This window comes from Diorhabda carinulata, chromosome X (assembly GCF_026250575.1).
Source record: "Diorhabda carinulata isolate Delta chromosome X, icDioCari1.1, whole genome shotgun sequence".
Taxonomy (NCBI): Eukaryota; Metazoa; Arthropoda; class Insecta; order Coleoptera; family Chrysomelidae; genus Diorhabda; species Diorhabda carinulata.
The window spans coordinates 62,020,626-62,046,124 of record NC_079472.1 but is presented as its reverse complement, the minus strand read 5'-3'; the positions used below and the strand labels follow the sequence as shown (position 1 = coordinate 62,046,124).

The 25,499-nt window shown below is 32.1% G+C and overlaps 1 protein-coding gene across 3 annotated transcripts in view; it reads left to right on the top strand.

Moving 5' to 3' along the window:
- LOC130902807 (zinc finger protein 1) overlaps nucleotides 1-25,499 on the top strand; it is a 574,601-nt gene that overhangs the window by 504,698 nt on the left and 44,404 nt on the right. Inside the window, exon 1 of one of the 3 annotated variants that reach the window (XM_057815139.1) lies at nucleotides 14,207-14,398. The exons of 1 other annotated variant lie outside the window; for it this stretch is intronic. In XM_057815139.1, coding sequence (XP_057671122.1) covers nucleotides 14,308-14,398 — 91 coding nt within the window. In that variant the 5' untranslated portion in view covers nucleotides 14,207-14,307. Of the gene's footprint in view, nucleotides 1-14,206; nucleotides 14,586-25,499 lie in introns of those variants that run through there. One more of the 3 variants, XM_057815140.1, reaches the window with a different exon arrangement.

Sequence of the window (25,499 nt, the reverse complement as noted above, 5' to 3'; positions counted from 1 at the left end):
GACCAATTTGTTTTTTTAAAACTTTCCATACAGTAAAATGGTCAATTCTTAAGAGCGACCTACAGTTCGACTACTTGAAGATGTTCTTTCAAAAATATTATTTAGTATTGCCTCTTCCAGTTGCACATTCCTTGTTGTACGTTGCTTTCCAGCATTATTTGTTTAAATTAACAAGTTTCCGGTTTCTTTCGGCCCTCTTTCAATACTTGCAAATGTAGATTGATGATTCGACGATTGCGAAATCTTTTTTAGTATAAACGATCTGCTATTCTACAATTTTTTTGAGCTTCCCCGTAAATAATTAACATATCGGTCAAAATTAATGTAAAAACTAATTTGAAATTCTATGATTTAATCTACCAAAATCGTGTAAAATACACAGAGTGTCTACTAGATTGTAATTTAGAAATATTGAGTAGTATTTAATTACCTGCAGACTTTTATTTAGACCTGACAGCACGCCACTGGTTAAATTTTTCCAAAGTTTGTTTGTGACAAAATATTACTTTATGAAACAGCATATTGATTACCAAATTTGAAAAAAAAATTTAGATGCTTTCTCGATTTATGGCATATTTTTGATTTTGATATAAAATTTTGAATCTCAGCAACTAGGCCCAGTAAGAGTTCGTTATCCTATATCAAAATGGATCATTTATTGAGCCCGCTCTGTGGTAGAGCGTTGTCGATCGAATATAGAAACACCCTGTATGTATAAAACAAATTATAAAGTAGATAATGACATAAATATACATATAATGTATATTCGAAAGCAGTTTTTATTGGATTTCATTTTTTAATAAACCCTGTATAGACGGGAAAATAATTTCATTATAAAACTATGTGAAAATAATGAACTATTTCATGACTATGTCACTTAACAACCTTCCAGAAGTTGTGCACTGCTAATTATTATTATTATTTTGTCTGATAATCTGTAAATGTTAAATAATTATATTTCAATTTGTAAATTTACAGATTGGATTATTCAGTAGAAAAAATTTATGCATAAATTTGCTTCGTTTCAATCTAACGCCCTTTTGAAATTGTCCCTGGACGGCTCGTGTTCATACCTTTAAATTCTATAATGGGCTTTTGGGCCCTTGCAGGTCGTTTGAGAGACCTGTTCGACAGAAAGAGGGAGCGAGAAATCAGCCCCATTTTCTAACACGTCCCGGAGGTGTTTCGATTATTATTGCAGTCACTATTAGCACCATCTGTCGCACACACTGTTCCTTCTCTTCACAGTCACAATACAATTCAAAAAGGATGTATATGTATATACCCACACTATTTGGCTTTGTACCTGATTTTTTTTATTATTGTTGTGAAGGACGATCGATGGACCATTTGTACGTTTCTTCTAAATCTCTCATTGAAACTGGAATGAGTCGTAAATGAATTGGTCAGCGAAAACTTACAAATTACACCCATATTGATTTTAGTACTCACATTGGAAATACCAGATGTTTTATTGACCAAAAAGATGCGGCAGAGGTGAAATAGAAAAAGGAACTATAAATAACCTACATACTAGTACTTGAAAATTAAATGACCCTGAATACTTCTGAACAGTTTTTGCACTTCACAAGTGAGTGTTCTACAAGGGCTGCTACTTAAATTTTGATATATGACAATACTGATGTGGATATGTCAAATCCAACATCGCCATCATTAAGTTTGACGTTTTCAATGGTGAACGTACTCAGAACGTGCTGTCACACGATTGCTGACAACTCGCTTCGACTTTTGATGATGAAACACCATCTCGAGCAACCGTTTTCGATGGTTTTCCGAATGCAATCGTGATCGCACTTTGCTACAGTATAAATAACGTAGAGGTCGTCCAAAATCTGCTGTTGTATCAGAAATATCGCATATATGACATCGCCATCATAAAGTTTGACGTTTTCAATGGTGAACGTACTCAGAACGTGCTGTCACACGATTGCTGACAACTCGCTTCGACTTTTGATGATGAAACACCATCTCGAGCAACCGTTTTCGATGGTTTTCCGAATGCAATCGTGATCGCACTTTGCTACAGTATAAATAACGTAGAGGTCGTCCAAAATCTGCTGTTGTATCAGAAATATCGCATATATGACATCGCCATCATAAAGTTTGACGTTTTCAATGGTGAACGTACTCAGAACGTGCTGTCACACGATTGCTGACAACTCGCTTCGACTTTTGATGATGAAACACCATCTCGAGCAACCGTTTTCGATGGTTTTTCGAATGCAATCGTGATCGCACTCTGCTACAGTATAAATAACGTAGAGGTCGTCCAAAATCTGCTGTTGAGCCATAAATATCGCATATATGACATCGCCATCATAAAGTTTGACGTTTTCAATGGTGAACGTACTCAGAACGTGCTGTCACACGATTGCTGACAACTCGCTTCGACTTTTGATGATGAAACACCATCTCGAGCAACCGTTTTCGATGGTTTTCCGAATGCAATCGTGATCGCACTTTGCTACAGTATAAATAACGTAGAGGTCGTCCAAAATCTGCTGTTGAGCCATAAATATCGCATATATGACATCGCCATCATAAAGTTTGACGTTTTCAATGGTGAACGTACTCAGAACGTGCTGTCACACGATTGCTGACAACTCGCTTCGACTTTTGATGATGAAACACCATCTCGAGCAACCGTTTTCGATGGTTTTCCGAATGCAATCGTGATCGCACTTTGCTACAGTATAAATAACGTAGAGGTCGTCCAAAATCTGCTGTTGAGCCATAAATATCGCATATATGACATCGCCATCATTAAGTTTGACGTTTTCAATGGTGAACGTACTCAGAACGTGCTGTCACACGATTGCTGACAACTCGCTTCGACTTTTGATGATGAAACACCATCTCGAGCAACCGTTTTCGATGGTTTTCCGAATGCAATCGTGATCGCACTTTGCTACAGTATAAATAACGTAGAGGTCGTCCAAAATCTGCTGTTGAGCCATAAATATCGCATATATGACATCGCCATCATTAAGTTTGACGTTTTCAATGGTGAACGTACTCAGAACGTGCTGTCACACGATTGCTGACAACTCGCTTCGACTTTTGGTGATGAAACACCATCTCGAGCAACCGTTTTCGATGGTTTTCCGAATGCAATCGTGATCGCACTTCGCTACAGTATAAATTTCCAGAAGGTCGTCCAAAATCTGCTGTTGTATCAGAAATATCGCATATATGACATCGCCATCATAAAGTTTGACGTTTTCAATGGTGAACGTACTCAAAACGTGCTGTCATACGAGTGCAATTCGAGTTGTTTGTTGGCGTTGGACAGTCGCTCAAAGAAAAAGCTCGTCTCAAAACTTTTGTAGCCACTCACGTAAGCTCAAGAAATTTCCGCATTTCACCCAAGAATTCCTTATAAATCTTCTCGTCCCACAGTCTCCACACACGCTCCGATTATATCGACAATCACTTCAGAGTCATCATCAAACCGTATTGTTTCTTTATTTTTATCCCGAATGTGCAGCATGCTTAAATATTCATCGACTACTTGGAAAAATAACTTTTCTAAACATAGTCCACGCTGATTTCCACCAACTTTTCCTTCATATAGTTACGGTAAGTTCACCATGGTACATAACCTATGGATTAAAACGATGAGCTCATTTGAACAAAAATAGGGAATAGAGAGATAGAGAATTAAGAGTTTGAGTAAATGACATTTCAAATGAAACGGATATCGAAACGTTCTTATCAAAAAATCAGAAAGATTTCTCATAGTACAATTCTTTGTCTAAGTGAATATTTAAAGATGATAGTTTGAGTTTTTTGAGTGTTTAGAGTCACTTTCCATCTCCGGATCTAATGCGAGAATAATGATGAATGATAAAATAAAATGATGGACAACATACAGAAGATAAAAAAATATTATTATTAATTAATGAACAAAACATATCGCAAATGACAAACATCAAAATATAAAGGTCTTCAAGAAATAAGTCCAAATTTCCACAATATTTCATTAGTCTATAAATCAAAGTATCTTAAAGAAAAAAGTAACTTATATGTAGTTTTTTGTAATAATTTTGATGCTTTTTAGATAGGACAAACATTCTAATATTTTAAAAATAGATTAAAAACTCATTTAAACGAATAAAAAGTGCATTAAAAATCCAGGAAATAGATAAAGGGGTACCCGTCTTAAATCAAAAACCAATTGACCAATCACAATCGTTTTTGCACCTGACACATTGGTAAGCGAAATCATTAGATGGCAGCACCACCTAAAGGGAAAAGGGAAAAAGGAAAAGGTTTTCTTAGCATTTTTTTTGTTAGCTCTGGAAATGAAAATCTTTCAAATTATAAATAAATTTATTCGTATTGATGAAGGTTTACGCTTTTTTGTTTGTGTGTGAGAACATTATTTTTAAAGGTAAAGTTTTGAATCCAATCGGGCGTGATGGGGTACCACCAGTCAGTTTTCGTTGACTACAGATATTCCTCTTGCGATAACCAATGAAACAATATCTGGAATCCATCTTGTAATATCCTCAATTACTCAGTCTATGGTAGAGCTGGCTAACAGACGGATTTACCTATAATTTTTACTATTGCGACAACTACAATGAGTCCAGAAAGATTTCCACCTGTTGACGTTGAAGAAGAGCTGATCACTTGTGTGCCTTCTAATCCTGTTTGTTCTAGTTGGTCTGATAACAACGAAATATGTACAACACCGAGTACTCTATCATCAAAATCGACATGTTTTGTAACCAGTCTCCTACAAATAATGATTATTTTTTATATGTAAAAATAATGAAATACCTTTCAAGTACTATTGCAATAATCAGTTGACTATCAGTTTAAATAGAACTTTGATTTACCCGTAATCGTAACAAATATTTTTTCAATCGTCTTCCTTTGCTCAGCTTATCGAGGTGTTTGTTTATTAACATAAATTTTGATTATAGATACATTGAAGTAACCCAAGGGAAATTTTAAACCCATATATAGATAAATTAAGTTAAGTTAATTGTTTTCAATTACAATGTTAACATTAGAGTCATGGAACCAGAAAAAGATGTATAGATATGATTATTGCTTAGTTCACTGAAAGATATCCAAAAATTTTTTTTTGATATCCATGCATCCAACATAAGATGGCCAGTCTCCGTTTCCTGGTACATCATTTAATCTACTTTCCACTTTAAATCGAAATATACATTAAGGAAAGGACTTTTAATGGGGACGTAGCTGGACTCAATAGCTTTAGAAGTCTTTCTGCAATAAACAGAAGAAAGCTTGGAGAAATTACAAAAAAAAGTTTATGGAAATAAAGAATAAATATGGAAGCAGGACTAAAAGCAACTTCAAAGTACTGAAACACGATGGGACGTTAATAGAATTCGAGGAAGTAGAAAATTTCATGTATTTGGGTGTACTACTAGATAATAAATGCCAAGAAGAAGAAGAATTGCTAAAGATAACAGCTGTGCTGCCAGAAGAATATTAACATCGAAAGACATATCCAGATCTACGAAAGTTTATAAGACACTTTTGAGACCCAATCTGACATACGCCTGTGAAACCCGGATAATGGCGAATAAAACCAAACAGAAATTGGAAATCTGGGAGTGAAAAATACTAAGAAGGAGATCAAACCATGAAATTTACAAACTTGTCAATGAGTCACCAATCAGCGCGTTTATAAAAACAAGGCTAGGTCACTTAGAACTAAGGGACGAAGACAGACTCTCGAAACGAGAGCAAGAGGAAATGCAATGGACCAATAAAACGATGGAGGAAAGTAGTAGAAGAAGACCTTGGAGAGAAAAAGCAAGGAACCGAAAGAAGTGGAGAGAAATGACAAACTATGGACCTAAATGGTCTGAATATCTATTTATATGTAAGTACAAAGGATTGGAAGGAATTTTAAACAGATTGGGTTTGAAATTGGTTTAGAATCCAGCAATACATCAAAACAATTGGTGGGAAATCCCAAATATAAAATAGAAGATTTGGAAAAACATGTATCTATAAAATTAGCTAAAATGACTGTAAAGAAGTTATGTTTTAACCCCATTTATTGTAAATTGGAGTCCTACCACTGGTTCATGTTATCATTCTGACCTAGGGTTCACTTAATTTCCCGACGTCAAGGTATATTTGCTCTCATAGTTTGGTATATTATAAAAACATGATTCTTACAAGGTAACTAATATTGTCTTAAATAATAACACAGTTATTAGTTACGTTTTATCGAGTCGATTTTTCAAAATCGTTTTGTAGTATATGGGTAAGTGTTTTCTATCGTATTTTTAATGAAGATGTGAATAATAACAGCTAAGATTATACGAAAATCATCATTTGTAATCATTGAATTTATCTTCACAAAATATACTTAATTCAAAAGTGCTTTTTAATCAAAATAATTTAAGTTTTCACCTCGAAGTTCGTTATCCAAAGGTGTACTACAATTTTTGGGCATCATAATAAAAGTAAAAAATCATACAGTGCAAGTTGAAATATACAAAATTACCATTTAGAAAACTCTCGGAAGACGAGAACCAGAAATGTCTAAAAGTGGACAATTTTATTGATTAGTACAGAGCTGTACTTAGCGGATTTTTTTTAAATTGTGTTGTTTATGACATTAATTATTCAAAGGAAAATTTTGTACGTTTTGTCTATTAAACTACAAATTTTACTTTATTGATTGCATGTCGATGTACAGGGTAATAAATTATGGCCTTTATTTTTTTCTCTGCAGCTGTTGGTTTTGGGGGAAAAAGAAGGATGAAAAAAGTTATAATTATCAACAATGCCTGATTATTAAGCAACTAGAGCAAATTAATAAAAAAATTATGAATAACAAATTGCTGTAGAAGGTTTAGTTACTAAAATATACCAACTGCTCTTAATCCCATTGATGTTTTCTATTGTTTAAAGCAATAAGCTGATTTAGGTTCTCCGTTTTTGCTTTAACCGCTTCCATAATTGGAGATTTAAGAGAGTAAATATAATTTTCAATAACTAGACACACCAAACAAGAGAAACTTCGGCTTGATAATTGCCTACATGTATTTGGACACATCCTGTAAAGAAGTACTGGAGGACATATTGAAATCAAAGACACTTTATTCCTTCACTTGAAATTGTGAGGTTTGAAAACAGGAAAATGCCACTGAAGAAGAGATCAGGTGAATACGGTGGGTGGTCAACCAATACAATATGCTATTTCAATCGTGGCGATCATCGAGTGTAAAAAAGTGCGTTGTTTATGGAAAATTACTTTCTTTTCCTTCAAATGCGGTAACTTTGAACACATTTTACCTAAAAGGAGTCAATAAGACCAGTAAAATGTTCTTTCGAATTTTCTTTTAGTCCAAATTAAGCAACCACGGTACCCCACGCGCTAATAACATAATTCTTTAGTCAATAGATAAAAAATAGACTTGATAAACCGATTTTAGATTTCTCTAATCTAAATCCGATGCCTACGCGACGGTCGTTTAGTACCATTTGGTTTATATCACTTGTTTTTACGTACTACTGCCACGTAAATATTTAACATTAACTCGATATTCAAGACTCACTTATAAAATTGTCGAACAGAAAGCGTACAAATTGCGAAAATATATTTCCTATTGATATCTGCTGACATCTTGAGATTTAGATTGAAAAGTTTTTAGACAAACCTCGTAGATTAGCATGTAATATATCAATAAAACTATTCATTTTCATATTTCTTCAATTACAATTCTTCTTTTTATCACCGCTGACTTTGGTAAATAGATAAAGTGAAGGTGGAGTGTTTTCGATAACAGATAACACTTTTAAAAGGGCCGAGGATCTTCCTAGGTAGTAGGACACCAACATCAATTATTAACCTGTTGTTTATCTTCCTTATTTTCACAAATCACAAATCACAAATACCAAGTCAAGAACATAATGTTAATGTTTTTAGTGTAGATTACAAAAATAAACAATATATATTTCTATCAGTAATGATAACCATACAGATTTATTCGGATCTCAATATAAATATTGAAATACCATGTTATCATCAAATAATATTACTAATAAAGAATATATTGAGCAATGAATCGGTGTGGAAAGTTTCAGCTCCTTTAAAACTCCAAAAAAAGTGAGGGCGGCAATGTTTTAGGACTTTGACAGAAGTACTTACAACGCGGCATACTACTATGACTCACTAAGGCAGTTGCGTCAAAAAACTATCATAAAAAGGCGCAGCAAAATCAACCGACGTATGCCCAAACTTCTGGACAAAGCTCCAGTTCACATTGCTTAGCTTTCCAAGGCTACTCTACACGAATTTAGCTTCACAAATATTGAACACTTACCAAATAATCCTTATCTAGATCATTTCGACTATTTTGTTTCAAAAAGTTAATGGCGATTTAAGGGGTGAAAGATTCAACAGAGACTAAAATGATACCCAAGCCAGAAAAACCACCACATGAAGCAAACTATTTGAGAAACTTCTACTTCTACTTATCGAAGGAAGAGAAATCATTCTAGTCCATAGAATAACCAATGCCTTTGATAAAATTTGACATAAAGGCCTAGTACATAAACTCAAGATTTTCTTTCCAAAACAATTTTCCGACATCATCCATTCATATATATCGTAAAGATATTTAAGAATGAAGCAAGAAGAAGCCTATTCCGATCTTAAAGCTGGAGTATCAAAGGAAATGTTCTAGGACCTGTCTCCATAGACACCTTCGCCGATGACACTGCCATTCTAGCAATAGAAAAGAAGCAACCAACAAGGTACAAAAAGTTGTCAAAAAGGACAAATAATATTGTAGTCAGAAGAAGTAATAATCTGATTCCGCACTCAAATTAAGCAAAATACTTAGGTATTACCTTAGATGCCAAACTTCGATGGAAAGTTCGTGTTAAAAAGAAAAAAAACTGAACTGATTATATAGAAAAATGTACTGGCTTATTGGAAGAAGCTCCACACTGTCTATACATAGTAATCTTATACTAAGATTACTATGTATAAGCCTCTATGGACCTATGGTAACCGACTATGGGATGCAACGAAGCAAGCAGCTTAGCAATCTTCCAGTAGTAACCTCCATATGGACTTGGAAATGGACACTATGGACCAGACCATTAAGAAATTGACCAAAAGACATGAAGGAAGACTCCGTCATTATACCAATGTCGAGGCTATCCAGCTCTTTGATAATATTGAGCTAGAAAGAAGACTCAAGAAGATCAGAGAACCTAAGCAACGCTAAAGTTAGAACTAAATTGCTCATTGGCCACTGTTAACCAGATTGAAATATCATAAATGCCTTTATGGAGGTTCTGGAAAGTGTGTGGACATAAAAGAAAAATATATTGAACCAAGTAGATGCCTCTTGGTAAATTCGCAGTAGTAACCCACTATGGACCAGACCATTAAGAAATTGACCAAAATACATGAAGGAAGACTCCGTCATTATATCAATGTCGAGGCTATCCAGCTCTTTGATAATATTGAGCTAGAAAGAAGACTTAAGAGGATCAGAGAGAACCTAAGCAACGCTAAAGTTAGAACTAAATTGCTCATTGGCCACTGTTAACCAGATTGAAATATCATAAATGCCTTTATGGAGGTTCTGGAAAGTGTGTGGACATAAAAGAAAAATATATTGAACAAAGTAGATGCCTCTTGGTAAATTCGTAGTAGTAACCCACTATGGACCAGACCATTAAGAAATTGACCAAGAGACATGAAGGAAGACTCCGTCATTATACCAATGTCGAGGCTATCCAGCTCTTTGATAATATTGAGCTAGAAAGAAGACTCAAGAAGATCAGAGAACCTAAGCAACGCTAAAGTTAGAACTAAATTGCTCATTGGCCACTGTTAACCAGATTGAAATATCATAAATGCCTTTATGGAGGTTCTGGAAAGTGTGTGGACATAAAAGAAAAATATATTGAACCAAGTAGATGCCTCTTGGTAAATTCGCAGTAGTAACCCACTATGGACCAGACCATTAAGAAATTGACCAAGAGACATGAAGGAAGACTCCGTCATCATGTCAATGTCGAGGCTATCCGGCTCTTTGATAATATTAAGCTAGAAAGAAGACTTAAGAGGATCAGAGAGAACCTAAGAAACGCTAAAGTTAGAACTATATTGCTCATTGGCCACTGTTAACCAGTTTGAAATATCATAAATGCCTTTATGGAGGTTCTGGAAAGTGTGTGGGAATAAATGGAGAATATATTGAAAAATAATCAGTTTTTTTAATAATAATCGTTTTTTATGTTGGACTAAGTACTCAAGGATCGCACTAAGTACAATTAATTCTATTAATAGTATTTCATGAAGACCCAAGAAGATGGAAACTTCGTGAGAAAAGTTATTTTAACATAACTGTGTCCTCAATTTCTTTTATATAGAACTTTTCACGCTATATTCTGTATATATGGATATAAAAAAATATTAAATTGTATATTATACTCGGTTTTTTTAAATTTAAAATTATCAAATTTTATTATACTGATATCGATAGTTATCGTAGGATTCCCAACACTCAAATTGATTTGATAATTTATCAACCCTATTAAACTACCCGCTACAGAATTTTATTTGGAATTTCAAACAACTAGTGACACCTATCGTTCATTCTTTCAACTGTATAAAGAAACAGCAACGGTGTATGATACTTGTTGACTTAACGGTCGAAAGATTAGTGGAATAGACGATATGAATTTATGTTTTTGGGTTTCTTTGTTGTTCTTTTTTCTATCTAACTCACAAAAATTAGTGTAAAATAAAAGTCAAAATTAATTTCGAATTTAAAAGCGTCCTTAGATGTGAATAAAACGAGTTTTGAAGCTACATATTGGATTACAAATATTTAGAACTTTGTCATGTTAGGAGATTCTATACATTAACCACATTGAAGGACTTTATATTCAAGGATTTCGCATCTGATGTGCTATAGAAGCATTTTGAATTCAAGCAATTGAAAAAAAACTCTTGCTACCGGATGCAATGACACTCAAACATCGAAGTTGACGAGTTGGTACCTTGTTCTGAAATAATACTAATAACCCAATGTCTAAATAAATAAACCATGTAATTTGGAATCCTGGTGCTGTAAAATATTAAGTATTATCACTTCCTACATAAGGATCCATGCGAACTTTCCATTTTTTAAAAGAAGATATCTTCTTCAGGACTCGTACTTTACTTCTCTTACACAACTTCAACCCAGACTCAAATCAAAAATTTGATTTTGATAAAACAGATAGAAATGGCACGGATCAAGCTCGGGCGTTAAACTTGACTAGAACAATGCGAAATGAGTACAAATTTCGCGCACACATTTTGCTTCTAAAATTAAATCATATAAACAGGGTTGTTCAACTGAAAAATGAGAACAAAAAAATGCTTTCAATAACCTATAGTTACAATAGTTGTCTTATTGATATACTACGGAATTAAATTAGTTGTCTGCTTGAAATCCGGATGATATTTGTCTAAATAGTAACCTACAGTATCAAAGTATATGGGTGATTCCGTTCTAACTGTGATATTCAATGTCCTGTATTGTTTTTTTGTACTAGTCATTAATTAATAATCAATTAATAAAAATTTTGTGTTAATTGAATAATTCTTAAGATATTTAAACATTATTTTTATACAATATAACTTGCCACTTAAAGAAAACTTATACTACATCACTTGAATGTCAGTACCGTGTCATGTCCATTCCTAGAATTTACCGATAAATTATTAATTTTTTTTGTCGTAACAAATGATTTAAACTAATTACCTTATAAATTCTAATGTTTATGATCAAACTGAGGAAAATTGATGCACTTGTTGTTTAATATCTTAAGTTACCATGTCAGTACCGTGGATAAATGAGTCAGTACCGTGGAACTCAAAATCCGACATTTGTGTCTTGCTCGTGATACTTTGAAGTTGTAGTAAATTCCTCTTAGAGTTTTATTTTTACAGTAAAATAGATGAATAATATGCATAAAAAAGTTAGAAAAGTTAAATTTTAAAATCTTGAAATTTTGAATACAAAAAATCACAGTTAGAACGGAATCACCCATATGTCTAAATAGTAGCCTACAGTATCAAAATAATTCTCTTAATAACAGGGTGTAACCATGATATTTATCGAAAGAGTAGCCTACAGTATTAAAACGGTTTAAAATACTTGTCGAAATAATAGTTTGAAGCCCAGATAATATTTATCTAGGTAGTAGCCTACAGTATGAAAATAGTTCTCTCAATAACAGCGTGTAACCATGATATTTGTCTAAAGTGTAGCCTACAGTACTAAAATAGTGGAAAATACTTATCTATACAGTAGTTTGAAACTCAGATAATCTTTGTCTAAATAGTAGCCTACAGTATCAAAATAATTCTCTTAATAACAGGGTGTAACCATGCTATTTATCGAAAGAGTAGCCTACAGTATTAAAACGGTTTGAAATACTTGTCGAAATAGTAGTTTAAAGCCCAGATAATATTTATCTAGGTAGTAGCCTACAGTATGAAAATAGTTCTCTCAATAACAGCGTGTAACCATGATATTTGTCTAAAGAGTAGCCTACAGTATTTGAAAAGTTCTCTAAATACTTATATTAACGGAAAATGAAAACTTGAATTATACTGAAGAACACTAAAGTATATAAATGAATGGGGCACTTACAGAACTTTGCATAAGCAACGACGAGCATCATCAAAATTTGGGGTCACTGCCAAGACGATCAATTATTTAACATTTTTACTGTACAATTGTAAAATCAATAGTGATGATCACTATTAACAGTTACAACAGATATTCAACTAAGAGCGTTCATCTTTTGGAATTGTACCCGAAGAAAAACCTGAAAAAACTCACGGTCATGGACCCTTATAACGTATATTGTCAAAAGACTTATGCACAGTGAAATAAAAACAATTTTTTCTGTAATGTACAAATTGGTAAACACCCAACAGCTGATTCTTTCAAATTCACACATTTACAAACACTCTGTTGGAATTATATGGAAAATTTTTGGAGTCAAACTTAACAATAGCAATTCTATGAAACGTCTTTGCTCAAAACCTTTCTTCAATACTCATCCTCACACAGTCTAAAATATGAAAAAATCAAATTTTGTAATACTGAACTATTGAAACACAATCCGCTCTATCTTTTTATTTTTCACCAGACATCAATGTCTGCTTGCTGTAACTGTGTTCAAGTGATCAAAAATCAATTTATTAAAACAGAAGACATAAAAAAGGGGTGGTAAATAGCAGTAGATTACCTTTAGGTATGGTAAATTCAGCCAGAAAACTTTGGAATGCAATATTTGTATATTTAAACTCGGCCAGATTTTATGGTGCTATTTCAAAACGAAAAAAACTGAATCGGTTATTGTTAAAACTGAACATTGCAAAGTACATAACAAATAATTTACACAGCATACAATCAAGCAACCTAACCTATGACTTTCTGGATGAATTTACCAGTGAACCGATTTTTGTGAAACCGCAGGTCAAGTTATTAATTTACATCCATCGTAAACAAGTTTTCAAAATTAGCTCATCAGGTTTCTAGCCGTGAATCGTGTTTTGTATCAAAACTTCCATTAGAGATTTCTTTAAAAACTGAATCTACACTTCCCTGATTAAGGATTCTTAATCAAGAATTGATGAAAGAAAACTATCTAACATTGTTTTACTCGGATAAATTGTAGTAAACTTAGAAATAAGTAAAATAAAAAAACAAAAGTATAATAAGTTGTCGCGTCTCCTCTGCATTATCATCAGTTTACATTTAACTTGATTTATATTTAGTTAATTACATTTTTCTTTTCTATTTCTGTGGATAATAAACATAAGGCAATAAGAGCTACGTAAATAGCAATCAGCGGTTGTTGCGTTTCCGATGTATAACGAAATACCAACAAATCAACAAAAAAAAAGTATCAACATCATATCATCGACGTGTTATCAACATCTCACAAATCGTACATCGCGTCCGTCCCATCGGACGGGCGACGAGAGTAAAAAGAGAAAGATTCACGGCCATCTCCGATTATCACCGTCAAGTGTACGGGTACGGACGACAACTCCACGGCGAATGTAGGTAGGTAGGAAACGTAGTAGGCGCGCGCCTACGTTTTCGCGAGAGAGATAGAATGATAAAACGTGGGGTGGGGGGAACGGCACACACTCACACACATCGAAGCGAAGTAGGGGGATGGAGATGCTCCTGATCAAAACATAGTTACGTAGCTCTCATCTGTAGAGCGTGTCGCTCTCGATACTAGTTTGCCATGGTGGCGCGTAGTGAGAGCATGTTTGGGTGTTACGACAGTTACTCCTATAGACTGTGGAGTTTAGCCAATGTCTGGAACACCTGTCAACGTGAGTAAACGTTCCATTGTTCTGCATAGATCGCCTTTCATTTTTGTTCTGTGTTTAATCAGTGATTTAGTTTTTACGTGTTTTGTTGTTGCCTATTGCTTTTGTTCCGATTAAAGAAGACAGTTGTTTGTAAACAATTGATGAGAGACCATGACGTCAGTCACTTTAGGGGTTACCCCACACACAGGTATTTCTACAGTTTGGAGATTTGTGTGCCAAAATATTTTAATTTGACGTATTTTTAATTTTTTTTTTCATAATTTACTATTATTCGTTATTACTTTATTATTTTTTTATCCTAACGCAAGTTTTTAATTAAAATTTCATCTAAAACTATCATAACGTAATAATAATCATTATTATCTACTCATTTTTAAAACATCTGTTGTTTTGAAAAATTAACCATGTGTTTGATAAATATACGATACCCAATCATTTATATTCAATATGATATAGATTTTATTCGCCGTATCATTATTAAATTGTTTAGGAACATTAGTTTATGATTGGTCGTTGTGATCGAAGCCGCACAGGTGGTTTTATACCTGTGCACACGTGATACCTCTTACCTGTGCTCGTTTTTGCCTGATTGGACAGGTGGGTGGTGCTTGAATCTTCAACCTGTTCATTGGCAGGTGTTGATCTATACAAAATGGTTTTATATAGTAATTTGAAAAGATTGGACTCATAGCTGATTTTATTTTCGTATGCGCAGGTGTTTAACGTTAAAAATAGTGATCTAACGTAATGGTTATTATATTTTTATGAAAAAATTAATTAAATTTCAATAATTTTTAATTTCTAATCTTGAATTGGAACTTTTAAAAGCTGCCACCTAAATTTAGTGATGCTACAGAAAATATTGATTAAACTACATTCTTCATTAAATTCAGAGTATATAAACTTAGTTTAAAGAATAGTTTGATAATTATATTGAAACAGAAATTTTATCAATTTGGATTTTCTTAAATATCTTTGATAGTGGATTTTAATAACTTATTAGTAGAAGCTCAAAGGGAATAAGCAATAAATCAAATTAAAAACTTTTGTCCAATAAGTGTAGGGAAACATCTGTAGCTATAGATGTAAAATAGAAGAAGAATAGGCATTCATGAATTTCTAAGAAACAATTCTAATAAGATTCTTTTCAGAATTTTGTATTTAATGATTGTTTAATTATTTTCAAGTCAAAATGTCATAATGTATATTTGCATTAAACATTAATCAATATTTACAGAAACTAAAACGAAATTGAGTCAAGCATACCGAATCAAGTGATTTATAACCTCACTTTTAGGAATATAGTTAGAAAAATTATTAAATCCGTACATAAAAACATTAGTTTTAGTATAATTATTATAAAAACTGTTTCTATAACTTATTGGTATCAATGATTTCACTGTTCAATCTTTAAATGTTTGCGAAACTTGAATTTGTAGTCGAAAATATGGATATATTGGATTAAATTTTGAAATCATATCTTTCAAACCTGAGTTTTAATTTACATGAATTTTATTACAATTATTAAAAAAAAAATTGTTTCTATAACTTATCGCTCAAAATTTTTTGAATCTTAACTCCGAATGATTGCGAAATTTTGTATTTTGGATTTAATCAATTTGTTGGGTGTATTGTTGAATGTATGTCTTCTAAACCTGACTTAATTTAGGAAAAATGAAGCTTATAATCTAATCTGCATATTGGAAAAAGATAGAAATCTATGAGTTATATTTTTTTATATTCTTCTATTATGAGATTTTTCTTATGTTCAGTTTTTGAAAAATATTACAAAAAACATGTTTGGAAAGATTGATTAACATTCATAGAAACAAAACCGAAATATTGTCTTCGTCTATTACTATGATCGTAATGGATCAAGAAATATAACCTCAAATTTAGAAATTTAGTTGTTAAAATTTAGTCTATACGTACTGTAGAACATGAATTTTTGTAAAACTAATAGAAAAACTTTTTGTTAGAATAAATTAGAAGTTTCTATCTGTTATTATAAGATTTAACTAGTTTTGTATTCAAAAATATATTTGCAATACACATTTGTATATCAACATTTACAGAAACGAACAGGAAAAATCAGTCTAGCATACTGAATCAAGTGATTTATAACCTCACTTTTAGGAATATTGTTGGAGAAATTATTAAGTTCGTACATAAAAACATTAATTTTAGTATAATCAATAAATAAAACTGTTTCTATTACTTATTGGTATCAATGATTCCTATCTGATCTTTAAATACTTGCGAAATTTTGTATTTGTAGTCGTAAATATGTATGGATGTATCAAGAAATATAATCTGAATTTTAGAAATTTAGTTGTTGAAAAATTAGTCCTTACGTACTATAGAACAGGAATTTTAGTAAAATTATTGGAAAAACTATTTCTTTAATTCTATCTATCTAATTGATATCAATTTGAATCAACTCTACAATTACATGCGAAATTTATATTCAGAGTTTTACTTTTTGTTAGAATGTTAAAAAATATATTTGAAATACACATTTTAGAAAGACTTGTGTATCGACATGGAAAGAAACGTACACGAAAAATCAGTACTTGTGCAACTTGCTTAATAAATCAAGTGACATAACCTCAATTTTTGGGATATAGTTAAAAACTATATTTAGTCCATACATAGAAACATGAATTACTAAAAAAATATTCATTTAACTTATTGATATCAATGTTTTGAATCTGTTCCTGAAATGATCTTGAAACTTTGTATTTAGAGTTGAATTTGCCTATATCTTCGTTGGGTTAGATTTTAAATGATTGTAATCAAAGCTCATAATCGAATTTGCGTATTTGGAAATTATTTAAAAGAAGTTTATCTAATTCCTGTATCAAATGTGACACTTTAAATCACTCCTTGACATTAGGAAACGTGACATTTTCGGTAACCTTCATAGAGGGTGTTTCAAAAAAGGTGATTCTGTCTCTATGATAGATAGAAAACTGAAAAATATTAAATATCTAGAAACATTACCCACTTTTGTAAACATTTATTGATTATACTTGAATTAACACAATCAAATATTTTATTTAAATATATTTTGTTGAGTCATTAGTTTAAGAGAGAAGTTCGAGACATATTTTCAAGAAAATTCCTAACAGTAGAATTTATATTAATCGATATATTTCAGTCAAAAAAGGACTAATCATTCACCTTGGATTCGAAAAATGTATTTTGAAATACCGAAGATTGTAAATCTTATCACCTCATAATTTTCAAATCAAAATACTCCGAAAACGGTACACAGTTGATTAATAAATCTAATTTTGTTATGTTCAATACTACTTGGTACGAACCTTGTAACTAGAGCCCTGTATGGGAGTCAGACATAAAAACAAATTCATTGGATGTATCAGCTTCCAAAACATAAAATTTTAATACATTGGTGCCAGTGGTTGCGGCAAAATCGTAAATTTAAATCACCGAAAAATGAAAACAGATAATCGTCTGTTGCTTACCACTCAACGGTTAAATCAATTTTGAAAACTCCCGGTATACTATAGGGCCAAATATGGTAGGTGCTCAATTGACTTGAGATTTTACACGTTCTAAAATCCAAAATTTCACAATTTTTGCATCTAAACAGTATCTTAACTAAAATAACTCTGCATTTTTGACTTAACCTCGTATATAATATGTGTACTTGACTTGGGACCGTAGAGGACATTTTTTATTATCAAATTTTTCAGTTTTACTTAGTTTTAAACCTAAAATCTAACTATGAGATACTAAAATTTATCAGACTGCCTTATACGAGGTTTGCTCAAAAACTACAAGATAAAACTGTGAGAAAATATTTAATAAATTCAACTCGAGAACATGTCCTCAATAAATTTTGAAAAAAAAAATGCCAAAAAACAGTATAAAATAATGACATTACATTCCAAATATTGGTAAAAAATTATTTTGAATTGTATTAGACCTTGATGGAATTGCCCGTTGATGGAAAATATATGAAAATAAAGTGAAGAAATCGAAAAATCTGGAACTGGGGTCTTCCAATATTTTTTTCACGATTTTTAACACAGTGTGTATTGAATTTATGACTGAATGAATATGAACATAGAAACTTTATTTTATGAGAATTAATCGTTAAATTTGATGAATATTAATTCTAATTGGAAACTCGATTTATATGAGGTGTGTCAAGAAAAAGGTGATTTCGTCTGTATGATATGTATGAAACTGAAAAATAATTGTGGTTTTTTATGTAAAAGGGGTTTTAACTATTAATTTAACAATAAGATGAAAATTCCATAAAAACGTTGTTTATAAGTTGTTGGAGGTTTTAGAAATGTTAAAAATTCCGAAAGATATTAGCACTAAACTAATTTCCAACTTCAACAGGACACAGCTTCATAAATTGTGGTTATAATAAAATTGGAATTATAAAAAAATCCATTAGTAGGAAATTTATGTTTGAAAAATATACCCACTTAAAAGCCAGACTAACATAACTTTTATTATAAACAAAGTTTATAAACTGTTTTGATTTATAACATCTGTATGTCAAAACTCTTAGTTTTAACCTGAAAAAAAAAATTTCTAAATAAATAAATAAATTGATTTTAATTAATGAATTTGGATTACAGTTTCGAGGCCATTAGACAACGATTGGTCACATTTAGAAAAGTATATGAATAAAAAAATTAATATTTTCCTTTAAGTCTATACTCTTTTTCCAACAATGATGCAACTTTTTAAACCATAGTCACCGTAATTTTTCTTCAAAATAGGTTTTTGTGTTTGCGATAACGTCATCACCTGGAGTAAATATCCCGCGAATCAAAATTCAAGCTTAGGAAAAAGAAAATAGTCTTTGGAGGCAAATTTTTTGATATTATTCATAGCGTAGATCAAAATGTAAGAAGGTTGCGTTGACCTGATGAAAAAACAGTTTCTTCTTCTTCAAATGCGGCCGTTTTTTGCAATTTCTACCTTTGTCTTATCAAGCAATGATATAACTATCCCAATAAATTACCACCATCCCTTTTCCGCTCGCTGAAATCGTCTTTACCGTTTCCGTAGCAAATTCCCCATTTGTAATCCACTGTCTTACAGGTTTTTTATGTACCAGGAGTGTAGTGGTGGATTCAGGTACTATCGATGTGAAATATTCGACTCAATTTACTTAACCGTGTCAATAGAGCCTGAAAAATGTTCATTTGAATGCGATTTTGGTCCAAAGTAATCAAATGCGTGTATATACAAATTCAATATGATTAACCAATTCATGGTCTTTTTAGGAGAAAATGCGTCTATTTAGGTTTTAGGTTCATTCACAAAAATAAATCCAAAATTGAGAACTCTGGTGATGTAATCGACCACAAGTTTTGAAAGGCTTGTGGATAGTGAGGAGGTGTATATACAGGTTCACCTCGCGGTCTCTTGGTCTCTTGGAGTTAACGCGCGACAGCTTGAAGAGAAGCTAGTTTGTCTTTTCTAGCGTTCTACCTCGCGGTACGTCACTTCTCTGTGATTTGTCCATATAAGGACATCACACCCCCTTCACTACAACTTGTCGGGGTATTCCTTTAGTTACAAAAAAGATATTCTCCCAGATCTTGTCGCACTTGATGTGATGAGCACTGAACTCGTTATTACTTAACGTACCCATCAACCACCGTTCACAAGCTGTAGCTGTAACAAAATTAAACAACCTTTCTCATTACAACCTAGGTAAACACTGACTCATTGACCTCCAAGTCTTGGTAAAACGGAGTGGTAAACCACCTCATCATGTGATATTACCTCAATGTCTACCTCCACTTTTAACTCGACCTTTACAATGCGACTAACCTAACTGTCTCGTAGGAGATTGAATTCATCATCAAAATGATTATCATCATGTTCCAATAAGTCAGTAATCATTGGGTCAAATCGTCTTCTAAATAAGTAGTTCCAAGCTCTGGAAATTCCCCTCTGGATTCAGATAAAACACACCTAAACCCGCCAAATATTAAAATTTGGAAGTAATCATCAGGAGCTGATTAATTGGTCCATATTTCTTTCGCGGGAATTTAACACTTGACCGATATTTGGAACGTCTTCGTATGGCAGTGCTTCCGGACCTATTTTCGGCAATTCTGGAAACACGTATTTAGGAAAACTTGTACTTCTGGATAACCAGTTTGAAACAAAGTTGATTAGGAAAAGTGAATCAATGGAGTGACCACAAATTTTACCTGATATTACTCCCCTTGATTTTTTTCTGTAAGGGACATTTAAAAAGTCTGGTCTAGATTAACCGACCAGATAATTTAGAAAACTTAATAGGACGAATTAAAACATAATCTATACCTATAGTGAACGGGATTTACTTTATTGGTTTTTTCTCTTATGTGATCTCTACTTGAATAAATTCATCGCAGAAAAACAAGCTTAATTGAATAAGTTGAATAAACTAGTGACAAATTTGACGTTGTATTTTTATGACTTATTTATGTCAAAAGACGCGGAATAAAAAAAATTTCACGGAATTTTATATTTTTTCAAAAATGAAAATTGTGCGTTTTATGAATTGTCTATTACTTTATCATAATGATAAATCGATTAATCGAGGAACCGATAACTCGGAACAAATAAATCGACTTTACAAATCGATTCACTCGTGAAAATCGACAATCGATTTTTTCTGCTTTGGTAAAAACTATAAAATTATGTATGTACTCGTAATATTACGGTGTTGCCGGTCAATTATTCAAAAACTCGCGAGATGGCTGTGTTTTTAGCATCCGTTACTTGCTAAAAAGTAACTTTCTACACGTAGTCATCTGTTCCTTATAAGCGCTTTTTTTTCAATTACCGGCAACATCGCAAGTGATGAGCATAACCTCTCGGATCCCCGTAAACTTGTTATTATCGAATACCTTGAACTAAAAAATCCTTAATTTTCCTGATAAGAAATCCCAGAGACTGTTTATTATAAACAGCATTCATATTTACATTGTAAATACAAACTTGAAAAAAAATCGATTTTTTACATAACGATCTTGTAGACTTCGATTTTTTATGATGGCTGCGATTCGAATCGATATAAAATCGATTTTTCAAATCGATATCTTGCGTTAAATCGATTCACTCATACAAATCAACAATCGATTTTTTCTGTTATAAAAACCACAAAATTATGAACGTAGACTCATTAACGAATTCCTTGAACTAAAAAATTCTTAATTTAATTCACAGACTGTTTGTAAATACAAACTTGAAAAAAGAAAAAAAACTATTTCTTACATCACGGTCTTTTAGACTTTTGTATGAAGGTTACGATTCGAATTGATATAAAAATCGATTATAAATTAAACTAATTTTCAAATAAAAAAAGTTTAATCTATTAAAATTAAACTTCAACATACAATATTATGAAAAAACTAACGAAATCCGTAAACAATCTTGTGAAGGTTTTTTTTGGTACTTTTTCGACTCTACAAACAAGTTTCAAGCTCGCATCTGGCGACAAGGTCGGTATATTATTAAGGTTTTTTTTTCTATGTAAAATATATTTGGAGAGGATCGGTACCAATAAAAACTATTATACACTAAAAGTTCTAAAGAATCAAGGTAAAATTTGTTTTTGTTTTCTTTTATTATCATCGTATTTTCTTTTGTTTTTAATATTCAATTCCCACTTGAGCAGCATCTGACAGCAAACGAACCAACAAGCAGGAAAATAATCATTTTGGTGTAGTGCCTTCCACCGTGACAATGTTGACAGCAGAGACGACATCTTCCATTCCATCAAACGATGTAGTATTTTCAACAACAAATCTACGTTAGCAGTATAAGGAAAATGAAAAAAAAAATATTGATACGACTCTAGAAAAAAATTATAAAATGACGTCCAAGAAATATCACAGTCTTTCAAATCTTTCGAGTCTATTCCAGTGCAAATGTTTACTATGCAAATTTGCATATAATTTGATACCCAGTCAACTCATACTAAGTATCCTCATAAGCTACGTTACAATGCCAAGAAAAGAACACAAATGTTGCTGCTTTGTGCCCGCCCCCGAACGCTCCTTTACGCTGGTTGTCATTTGATGCTGCAACTATGGAAGATAGAGAAAATTTAGTAGCAAATCTAACCTAAAAGAGTCAGGATCTCAACTTTAGTTTCAGATGAAGAGCTTGTGCTACTGGAAAATGGGTTGTTTCGAATACAAAAAGCCAAGCACTTGCAGTGAATCAAAACCTAATAGTTTTGCTACTGCAAAAGTCAATAAATAAGGAACCTACTATCGAAAAATTGTGATGTAAATTTTTTTTATAACATCAAAAAAAAATTCTAAAAGTTTACGTTCTAACGCTGACGCGCACCATTCGTTTTGATGTCCGAGCCCCCAAATTTTTTCCAAAATTTCTCTAACTATTACAAAAGTCAATCAATAAGAAACCTTTTATCGAAAAATTGTGATGTAAATTTTTTTTTAAAACGTCAAAAAAAATTCGAAAAGTTTACGTTCTAGCGCTGACGCGCATCGTTCGTTTTGATGCCCGAGCCCCCAAATTTTTTCCAAAATTTCTCTAACTATTACAAAAGTTAATCAATAAGAAACCTATTATCGAAAAATTTTTTTGTAAATTTTTTTTTATAACGTCAAAAAAAATTCTAAAAGTTTACGTTCTAACGCTGACGCGCATCATTCGTTTTGATGTCCGAGCCCCCAAATTTTTTCCGAAATTTCTCTAACTATTACAAAAGTCAATCAATAAGAAACTTTTTATCGAAAAATTGTGATGTAAATTTTTTTTAAAACGTCAAAAAAAATTCGAAAAGTTTACGTTCTAGCGCTGACGCGCATCGTTCGTTTTGATGTCCGAGTCCCCAAATTTTTTCCAAAATTACTCTAACTATTACAAAAGTCAATCAATAAGAAACCTATTATCGAAAAATTGTGATGTAAATTTTTTTTATAACATCAAAAAAAAATTCGAAAAGTTTACGTTCTAGCGCTGACGCGCATCATTCGTTTTGATGTCCGAGCCCCCAAATTTTTTCCAAAATTTCTCTAACTATTACAAAAGTTGATCAATAAGAAACCTATTATCGAAAAATTTTGTTGTAAATTTTTTTTTATAACGTCAAAAAAAATTCTAAAAGTTTACGTTCTAGCGCTGACGCGCATCATTCGTTTTGATGTCCGAGCCCCCAAATTTTTTCCAAAATTTCTCTAACTATTACAAAAGTTGATCAATAAGAAACCTATTATCGAAAAATTTTGTTGTAAATTTTTTTTTATAACGTCAAAAAAAATTCTAAAAGTTTACGTTCTAGCGCTGACGCGCATCGTTCGTTTTGATGTCCGAGCCCCCAAATTTTTTCCAAAATTTCTCTAACTATTACAAAAGTCAATCAATAAGAAACCTATTATCGAAAAATTGTGATGTAATTTTTTTTTAAAACGTCAAAAAAAATTCGAAAAGTTTACGTTCTAGCGCTGACGCGCATCGTTCGTTTTGATGCCCGAGTCCCCAAATTTTTTCCAAAATTTCTCTAACTATTACAAAAGTCAATCAATAAGAAAACTATTATTGAAAAAGTGTGATGTAAATTTTTTTTATAACGTTAAAAAAAAATTCGAAAAGTTTACGTTCTAGCGCTGACGCGCATCGGTCGTTTTGATGTCGGAGCCCCCAAATTTTTTCCAAAATTTCTCTAATTATTACAAAAGTCAATCAATAAGAAACCTATTATCGAAAAATTGTGATGTAATTTTTTTTTAAAACGTCAAAAAAAATTCGAAAAGTTTACGTTCTAGCGCTGACGCGCATCGTTCGTTTTGATGTCCGAGCCCCCAAATTTTTTCCAAAATTTCTCTAACTATTACAAAAGTTAATCAATAAGAAACCTATTATCGAAAAATTTTTTTGTAAATTTTTTTTTATAACGTCAAAAAAAATTCTAAAAGTTTACGTTCTAACGCTGACGCGCATCATTCGTTTTGATGTCCGAGCCCCCAAATTTTTTCCGAAATTTCTCTACCTATTACAAAAGTCAATCAATAAGAAACCTTTTATCGAAAAATTGTGATGTAAATTTTTTTTAAAACGTCAAAAAAAATTCGAAAAGTTTACGTTCTAGCGCTGACGCGCATCGTTCGTTTTGATGTCCGAGTCCCCAAATTTTTTCCAAAATTACTCTAACTATTACAAAAGTCAATCAATAAGAAACCTTTTATCGAAAAATTGTGATGTAAATTTTTTTTATAACGTCAAAAAAAATTCTAAAAGTTTACGTTCTAGCGCTGACGCGCATCATTCGTTTTGATGTCCGAGCCCCCAAATTTTTTCCAAAATTTCTCTAACTATTACAAAAGTCAATCAATAAGAAACCTTTTATCGAAAAATTGTGATGTAAATTTTTTTTTAAAACGTCAAAAAAAATTCGAAAAGTTTACGTTCTAGCGCTGACGCGCATCGTTCGTTTTGATGTCCGAGTCCCCAAATTTTTTCCAAAATTTCTCTAATTATTACAAAAGTCAATCAATAAGAAACCTATTATCGAAAAATTGTGATGTAATTTTTTTTTTAAAACGTCAAAAAAAATTCGAAAAGTTTACGTTCTAGCGCTGACGCGCATCGTTCGTTTTGATGTCCGAGTCCCCAAATTTTTTCCAAAATTACTCTAACTATTACAAAAGTCAATCAATAAGAAACCTTTTATCGAAAAATTGTGATGTAAATTTTTGTTATAACATCAAAAAAAATCACGTTTGGGTAATGAAACGCATCATTCGTTTTGAAATCGATGCCCTAAATGTTTGTCAAATTTTCTTCGACTTATTTTTTTTAAAATTATATCGAAAATATCATTTGGGATGACAAAAAAAATTGGGAGAATTTGAGCTCGTATATTGATATTCTCAATTTTGAATTTTTTTTCCGGAGCTGGTTTTTGTTTCATAACCTCTAAACCATCAAAGTAAACGAAATTGACTTGAAACATTTTTGAAGAGAATGTAATAGTCTATAAAAAAACTGATTAAAATTTTTTTTCAGATGAACCGTTTTCTCATAACCACGCCTTAAAAATTGGTCTGATTTCTGAATTTGATTTATAACTTCGGAA